Source organism: Solea senegalensis, linkage group LG1 (genome assembly GCF_019176455.1).
Source record: "Solea senegalensis isolate Sse05_10M linkage group LG1, IFAPA_SoseM_1, whole genome shotgun sequence".
Taxonomy (NCBI): Eukaryota; Metazoa; Chordata; class Actinopteri; order Pleuronectiformes; family Soleidae; genus Solea; species Solea senegalensis.
Genome location: NC_058021.1, coordinates 7,955,717 through 7,964,415, shown reverse-complemented (window position 1 = coordinate 7,964,415; position 8,699 = coordinate 7,955,717). Strand labels below are relative to the sequence as shown.

The following is an 8,699-nucleotide window of genomic DNA, read 5'->3' as shown; positions in this document are numbered from 1 at the left end:
ATTAGTCTCTCGCTGAAGGTGCTCCTCTGTTTGACCAGAGTGTTGTGGAGAGGGTGAGAGGCATGCTGCAGTATCGCCTGCACCTTCGACAGCATCCTCCTGTTGCTGTCAAAGTGTCCAGCTCCACCCCCACAACGTCACTGGCCTTTCTAATGAGCTTATTGAGTCTGTTGGCAACATAATAGCACTAGCCACCACAGAGTGTCTATGAACACTCCTGTGGTCAAAGTCATCAAAGGCAGGAGTACATTGGCAAGAGGTATGCAGTTATTTATGGATAAAGACATCAAAGGCAAGAGTACATTGGCAAGAGGTATGCAGTTATTTATGGACAAAGAGCCAAGAATATAACATGTGATAAGCAGCAATGTGTTTATTAGGAGTTTACAATGCCACTACAGACAAATATGTTGATGTAAAGTAAAATGGATAAAACAAAACAAGGTGGTGGGGAAAAAATGATCAGGGTGAAACACATGAACTAACAAATAACTATTTCTTGTGCCACACATTCAGCTACAAAATCATTAATATTACACCACTATTTCAGTTTTATATAAACTTGACCTTTGACACAAAGACAGTGGACATTATCTTAATATTGAAAACAACAGTGTGTGAAGACAAAATCCTTCACAGTTAAACGGTCAGGAGTTCATTTTTCTTCATAAAGACCCCAGACTAGAGAAAGCACTCAGAAAGCGCAAACCTCTCACTTTCCAACAATGACGGTAGACTCCCCCCATCTCACAAAGCCCCCTATTGTTTAAATATAAATATCCGATTATTTCTTCCTTGGACCATAATCTACATCCCAAGAAAATGTAATCAAAATGCTTCATTTACTTATTACTTATGTTGCTCACAGATGAGCGCAAAAACATAATCGCATTGACAGAGGCAATAAATTTATTTTGTGTGAATGCTGTTATAATTGCAACATATACTGCAAATAATCACAAATCACATGTAGTCTCCTGCTTCTATTTACCTTAAATGAATTGGCCCCTTATGTAAAACACTGTAAGTGGTGTGCATGTAGTTTCTGAATAAAAAATATAAAGCATTAAGTTTGAAATCTCAACTATTAAATGTCTTACAAAAGTACATTCAGTTCCAAAAAGCAATTTTACGTTAGTTTTTGCATCATGGACATACATACACACATGTAAAATACAGAATTGTGACAGTGCTTGCAGATTCAATCTCAGCTATGATTTGACCTGCCTGGAAATAATACAGCAAAATCCCAATAGATATGCACAGGATTCAGAAGTAACATATGACAAGTTCATTTCTCAAACTTGCAGTGATCGGTCCTTAACCTTGGCCTCATTGTTTCATAGAGGACAACACAACCAAAATAATCCCCAAAAATGTATCATGACATTTAAGAGCACCAGGGGTATTTTTGTATAGAATACGTTCAAGAGCCAAACAAACAGCTCCATTTTAAAATCAAAATAAAAAAGCAACTTAAAACTGCAGCTAAATGAACAGAAAGAGTTGTATGAACAGAATTCTATACATTATCGTTAGTTTTTTCTGACTGAATAAGGGAAATAACTGAACATACCAGAGTAGCTACATAAACTCCAAGGTAATCTGTTGACTTTTGGTGTTTTGTTTAATTTTTTATATCCGTTCATTTATAATGCTACACACACTAGTGGAAGGTTTTCAAATTAAAAACTCTAACATCAAACCTAAAGCCCACCCCCTTAGAAAACTATGTACACATTGACATTCTGACTTTCGTTCCTATTTTGTTCTGTCAACATGTTGCTACAAATGAGTGAATATACAGCATTACTGAATGGGTTCAGGCCTATTCATAGTTTCGGCATATACAAGTTTGCTATGGTCAACTGTGGTCAGCGTGACATGGATACATCCATCACATATCAACTCTGTGAAAGCTGAATGCACAAAGAATGGAGAGACCTTTTCTGTCTCGCCAACAAACATCAATTAACTTCACAGCTCATCAAACACAGTGCTGTTGACACCTCAACTCTGCACAATGTGCAATGACATGTCATATCCCATCACCTCCTTTTTCAAATTTCAGAAACAAATATAGGCACACATTTCCAGAGTTCCGTCCAGCCTGCTGGACACCGTCAGTTGACTTCTAAGTGACAGTACAAAAAAAGTTGGAAATGGAAATGTCAACCTTTTTTGGATTAGTGCTGGTTTTGGGCACTCTAAATGCTAAGTGAGCCACACTGGTCCACTTTGTAACTTCTTTTTCTACAAGAAACCCCATGAATCCAAGACAAAGTCTCAGCACTTTTTCAGATCAGACCCTGGGCTAGGTTGCGAATGACATTAAAAGATCCAAGGTCAAAGCCGGACATGCTCAGTAAACCCCTGTCTTCAGTGTCTGCTAAGGCGTGTCCAGTGGAAGTCAGCCCACACATCACCAACTTGGAATTGGCTCCAAATTTCTGTTGAAAAATGCATTTTTATTTAGTCACTTGCAAAAAGCAACAACATATGCATGTTACATTCACTTGATAATTGGCCCTCTATTCCTTTAAACATATTATATCTTATTTAAGGTCAGCCAGGAACATAATCAAGACAGTATTGTTCGTGTATTCAGTTACTATCATGTCATTAGAGATAATTAATTGTCCATTATAAACAAACTGCAAACAAACACAACCCATGGATCAGCTTTATTAAATATGAATATGTTTGAAATAAATGAATGTCTCTGATTAAGTTAGTACCAATCAAACAAATTTCACCAGTTATGAGTATGAGATTTAACCTGTTCTTCATTATTTGATTATTTGTTTGGTCCATAAAATGTTGATTGGTGTGGCCCAAACCTCAAAATGATGTTCTTAAATGTCTTGTTTTGTCAACAAACCATATTATTCAGTTTTATCATTGCAGCCCTAAATTCTATTCTCAAAAACAATAATTTTCAGGAGACAATTAAATTCCCATTAGGATGCAAATTAATAATTGTACTTCTCTGTGCTTTTGTAGAAACTCCACAGGGCTCGCAGTAAATGTCCAGACTGGATTGTTGGTCAGAATGATGAACACATCTACAGCTTTTCCATTCTCTGTGGCCCATATAATTGGAAGTGTACAGTCTGTGCTTCCACCCGGGATCTGGAAGTGGAGGTCAGTGTAAAAGTATGTTATCAATAAAACCAATATGAACACTAAACCTAATCTATCTATCTATCTAATGGTCATGCTTTAAACTTGCTGGTGCCAGTGAAACACATTGCTTAAAATGTGTTATTTAGCTCTATAATCAGTTATAAATGATCTAGACTGGGTCTCTCTGGGTCTGAGAAATGAAGAGGCAAAGAGGCAGTCTTCTCTGCTTTCTCAACACACCATCCATGAGTAGACATATGAAGGAGGGAGTGAAAGCTCCAAACATACGGATTAGTCCATCCATCCATTTTCTACCGCTTTATCCTCCACAGGAGGCTCATGGGGGTGCTGTGCCAATCTCAGCTGACATATGGAGATAGGCGGGGTACACCCTGTACAGTTCGCCAGTCCATCGCAGGGCCACATCTCTGATATGATGACATGCCTCACCTTAACCACTTCAGTTGTTGCTTGTGCAAGAGTCATGTCGGCAGACACGGTGCATGGAACCAAAGCTCCTTCTGAATAGGCCAGCACTTGTGTGTCCACCTCTGTCCTTGCAAAAATCTGTGGGGACAGAAAGTCCAAAAGAAAAGCAGGATGACAATGTTACAAAAACCCACCTCTTATGCAATAATAAAAACACAAAATAACTTTAAGTCAGTCAGTCATATTATCATTCAATCAACAATCTTAATTGCAGAATATACTTAGAATTAGGGCCAAGGGAAACTATAATAGTCATACTGCAGTATGACTTAGTATTAGTATGTATCAGTATTTCAAAGGAATTTGCAGTACGTGTCAACATACCAATTCCTTGACCCAGGCTCCCTACAAAAATTGGGCAGTCTGAGCCTTGCTAATAGATGCAGCAGTTCCAACTGCACAACAATCACTCATATACTACACAGTTGTCCACCTCAAGCTCTGTCTTACCAGGGTTATTGCAGCAGCAGCAATGGCAGTGTTGACTGATGTCCCAGGTACAATACTGCTCAGTGATGTGCTCACATCTACTGCCAAGAGAAAGCGTTTGCCCACAGGCTCCACATTCTGAGGACATAATTTCAACATTATTTTATATAGTATATAGTTTTATCTAATGCTGTTGATTGCTGACCACTTCTTTGGTATGAAGCTGTGACCATACAAGAACCTACCATAGAACTTGTGTAAAAGGCAGAGTCCATTGCTTTCAGGATGCTGCTGTTTGGCTCCCATTTTGTTTTACCCTGATAACCTTGGCCTCTTTTGTAATTCTCTAAAGCCAAGAGAATGCTGAAGGGGTGGATCTTTGCCTGGCAAATTCATGACGTACACAGAGAACTCAATCAGTGTCTCACGTTGTTGTGGTTGTTGTTGTACAAATATAGATTTATACCTTCTCCAGTGCTGCCTCACTCTGGATTCTTTCGCACAGAGCCTGAGTTGCTGAGCCTCCAGGTTCAAGAATTCTGTTGGATGTCATCTTACCCAAGGTCCAGAGCACTGAGTGGAGAGACATTTCCTTCAACAGAGCTCTCCATACCTAAGATAAAACAAACAACATATCCACTAATAAACAGATTTATTCCAGATGATACACTTCAATCAGTCTTTCTCAAATCGAGAATTTATATGGGAAGCACATGGGTCCCCACCCATATTTATCAGTCTCTGAACTGTCTGCTGGGAAAAGTAGACCTCATTTGTGAAGACCAAAACACTCTCCACATAACAAATACCCTGAAAGTGAATGGTTTGCCGGTTGTGGATCAGTTTTCTATAATGTCATCCTTGTGATAAACTAAAATGATATCAAGCCACATACACACATGCTTCTCACCTGTTTGGACTTCAGATGGTCTGTCAGTAGCTGTTCCCTCTCCAGTTTGTATTCCTCTATTAAATTGATGACCTCCGTTTCATCACAACTGTGCTTGACCTTCTCTACCACTTCAAGATATGAAAGCACTTTGATGACCTCTTGTGAATTCTCTTTTTCTGCATACGCTGCCTGGACTTCTTTCCATCCTTTTGTTAGATATTTGCAAATCAAAGCAATTGCTGAAAACACAAAGGTATGACACAATGTTACAACTTAAAATCAATGAATTGGTAGTCAAAGATCACTCAAAGGCACTGGACAAAATGTTCTTACAAATTCAAAGAGTGACCTTCAAACCTCTAAAATGAATTAGTTCAATGCTACTTTAGATTATTTACAGCCAAGGCGAGATGTTATAATGTGAAGTGGCTGATATTTTTTCCTTCTGCATGTGTAAACTCACATTCATTAGCTGGTTTGGTGTGAGAGAGCCTCAGCAGATCCTGATGCGACCATCCCTCTCTTTGCTTGAATTTGGTCACAACTGCAGCTAGGTTCATGGGATCTTGCTCATTATACCAGTCAGACACTGCTTTCCTCAGAGCACGTCCCCAAATCCCACACGTCATACCCTCTTTCAGTTCCTTCTTATACTGAATGAAAGCGAACAGATGGGCAGGATTCCGACAAACTTCTTTTACAGCTTTGAATGCTGCCTGCCTCGTCTTTAGCTCAGAATATTGAGAACACAAGGCTAGGGCAAAGAGCGAGGGGTGGAGTCTGACAGCTTGAGCATCGCGAGTGAACCTTTTTATCTCATCCACCACCTCGGTGCCCCGTCCTTCCTGCAGCAGAGAAAGGAGGGCTCCAGCGTTCTCCATGCTGACATGTCTCTCCTCTCTGGCAGTGTATATGTCTCGCTCTGAGCCATAACAGAGGAATCGACACAGTTTGGCCTTATCGCTGACCTCCCATGGACAACTGCCATCACCTGTTGAGTTGTGGGTGTGGTTGCTAGATGAGACTATTGTAGTACTTCCCAATGGTTCCATTGTCATAGAAGGTCTGAAAAGTAAGCAGCAAAAGGGAATTTTTACTCACTTCTATATTCTATATTCACTGACCAAAGCCAGTGGGTGACAGCCTAATTTTTAACATTTCCACACAATAGAATCTGGAACTTATAAAAGACAGAATCATGCAGAATGTCCAATACATGAGCATGTTGTTGTTGTAATCAAACAATATATATTGTGTTTGTTATAATTAGAAGAACTGTACCAGCTGGGGATAGATTGCCACAAGGGAAGGTGAGGGTTTATTTTGGATTTCGTTTTATTATTAGTACATTCTAATTGGCTTTCACTGCACCTTTCTATGTACAGTATACAACTATAAAAACGGCACACAGTACATGTGTATCATCTATCTCTCCCAAGAGTAATACACTTTGATGCAACTGCTGTCACCTTCTAAATTGATTTCTTTGAATTCATTTTTTATAGGGTTAGGGTAATTGGCAATACGATCTGACAGGAATATCTTAAAGTAGATTATAGCATATGGTGACACTGTACAGTAACTACTCAAAGAATCTTTCTATTAATTAAAAGAATGTCTGTCTGTTTTGTCTGTGTGTGTGTCATGGGTTGCTTGACAGGTGCCTAAAGTCATCAAAGGACTTATATTATAGTTCTTCTGTTGGGGTTTATTGGCAGTTGGTAACCAGTTTATAGGTGCATTACTGCCACCTACTGGACTGGAGTGGGGACAGAGGATTTGGCAGGGGAAAACACACACGCCATATACTGTATAATCATATTCTCGTAATGAATCCAGTAACTATAACTACTTCATTAAATGTTGCATTTCTTATTATGCATTTGCTAGAATATTTAGCAAAGTGTGCCATTAGATCATTAGAACGTTCTTTTCGTCTTTGAATTTATTACGTACAATTAGTACATGTTTTAAAGTTTTGGGTAGTGTGGTACTTTCCTATAAAGTGCTGTGTATGATTGAGCCCTGTGTGTCCTTTTTTTAACCGGGTGGTACAATCTCTCCCTCTGGGTTCCAGCCCTGTAAAGCATTCCTACCTACATATCTTTGCATACAGAGTCAGTTATGTCTTTATAACCTTTTTTTGTGTGTGTAATCTTTTATAATTATTTTCACTTCTATTTGACAGAAAATTATTTATATTTTACCAACATCAAACTTTTCATTCCCTGCTATGCCAACATAGACAGGGACCCAAATGAAAGGAGGCTTAAGTCAGCTACATCCTCACCTGCTATCTAGCTGAAAGACCTCAAGTAAGCTAATACTGCTCGATAATTAGGCTAGCAAATAAGATTAAGTTATTCAAACGTTAGTCAGTTGGTTAGACAGAGTTTAATGATGTTGTGTCCCTCCCCTGTTAAATAGTTACATGACTACTAATGCAGTGGAAATACGAACACAACGACTAGTGGTGTTAGCCGTCTAGTCTCCTCCAACCACAGTCTACTTAGCCCTATATAGGCGTTACCTAAACGGGTTTGATGCAGCTCATCTGGGATGGGCGGCTGGCTCACCATCAATGCTAACGTTAACGTTGCTTTTGTCCGTTTTACTTCTATTATTCAGTGCTGCCATTCAAAACCTCCCAGTGTCCAGTGACATACAGGCAAACATATGGACTTACCGCGACCAGTGCCCAAGTTTGAGATCTGGCTAAATGCAGACAGGCCTCTCCTTGACCGACTAGTGAGCTAACCATGGGCAGCGCCGCCAAGGATGCTGGGAGAACGAGTACTCCCAGCAAAATTCTCTTCTTGATTCAGCTTTCATGGATGGAAATTCCAAGATTTTAACAGAACAAGTTCATAAACAAACGTATTCAATTATTAATTTAAAGCTTTGTAATATCCACATTCCGAGTGTCTTTTGTGTGTGTTTTATGTAGGGTTGGGTTATTGCTTTAATTTATACATACAAAACTTTCCATATAAAGGCAATTTAAGAAGAAATAATCCCTGTGCACTTCCATTTTCTCAAAGTAATTCCTGTTAATTAATCTTAATCCCACACCAGAAGGGAAGACAATATTGGATAACTATGGCAACATAATCTGTTTGACTGTTTTCATATTCTCTTTGGAAGATATTTCTTTTTGACTAACACACTGCATAATGCATTTAGACAAATTCCAAAGTTTCTAATAATGATTTGAACAGATGCACTGAATATGATTCATATAAATGCAAACCATCTGTAATTGATGGCTTCTGTCTAAATATATTCATAATCCCCTTTAAAATAATTTAAATGCATGTGTGATAAGTGAGGATGTGCTGCAATGCGATGGACAACTATTTATAAAAGAGACAGAGAAAACCTTGTAGTTACTCAACGTCACCATAGGGTGGCAGTAGTACACTGACTGTTGTGATACATGATACCAGTTTATGAGGATGCAGGCTGTTCAAATTAATTGCTCAGTGAGTTGAGCAATTTTCATTGACAATGATTACATTTTAAACAAAAGAAAACACAGTATTGTAGCACATCTTGACACAAACACACATGTTAATATGATTTTGAAGGAGGGAGGAGTGTCTGCACTGTCTCTGGCCTCTCTCTATTTAGAAGCTGCTCCAGGTAGGTCTGTATTGTTTAGACTACATGAATCAGGGAAAGGAGCCATTCTCCATCTGCGCCACACCAAAAAAGGGGGATTGGATGCGTTACTCTGTAACTGATGACCTCCCTTGTGTGGAAA

At 39.0% G+C, this 8,699-nt stretch overlaps 1 protein-coding gene across 1 annotated transcript; it reads right to left on the bottom strand.

Annotated features, from left to right (window-relative positions):
• Positions 1–348: 348 nt before the first annotated feature.
• Positions 349–7,698, bottom strand: ro60 (Ro60, Y RNA binding protein). The gene is made up of 9 exons (XM_044034370.1): positions 7,623–7,698; positions 5,400–6,001; positions 4,955–5,175; positions 4,511–4,657; positions 4,290–4,427; positions 4,066–4,182; positions 3,577–3,693; positions 2,986–3,132; positions 349–2,450 (listed from the first exon to the last, which is right to left on the bottom strand). The coding sequence occupies exons 2-9, from the start codon at positions 5,992–5,994 to the stop codon at positions 2,298–2,300; spliced, it is 1,635 nt and encodes a 544-aa protein (XP_043890305.1). The 5' UTR covers positions 5,995–6,001; positions 7,623–7,698; the 3' UTR covers positions 349–2,297.
• Between the last annotated feature and the right edge of the window lie 1,001 nt (positions 7,699–8,699).

Excerpts from the sequence above, each read along its gene's own strand:
- ro60 (XM_044034370.1), bottom strand. The coding sequence starts at position 5,994 with ATGACAATGGAACCATTGGGAAGTACTACAATAGTCTCATCTAGCAAC. Across the intron at positions 5,176-5,399 it reads CACCAAACCAGCTAATGAAT|CAATTGCTTTGATTTGCAAA; the intron begins GTGAGTTTACAC and ends TTGTGTTTTCAG. Across the intron at positions 3,133-3,576 it reads CAACAACTGAAGTGGTTAAG|ATCCCGGGTGGAAGCACAGA; the intron begins GTGAGGCATGTC and ends CTCCACTTCCAG.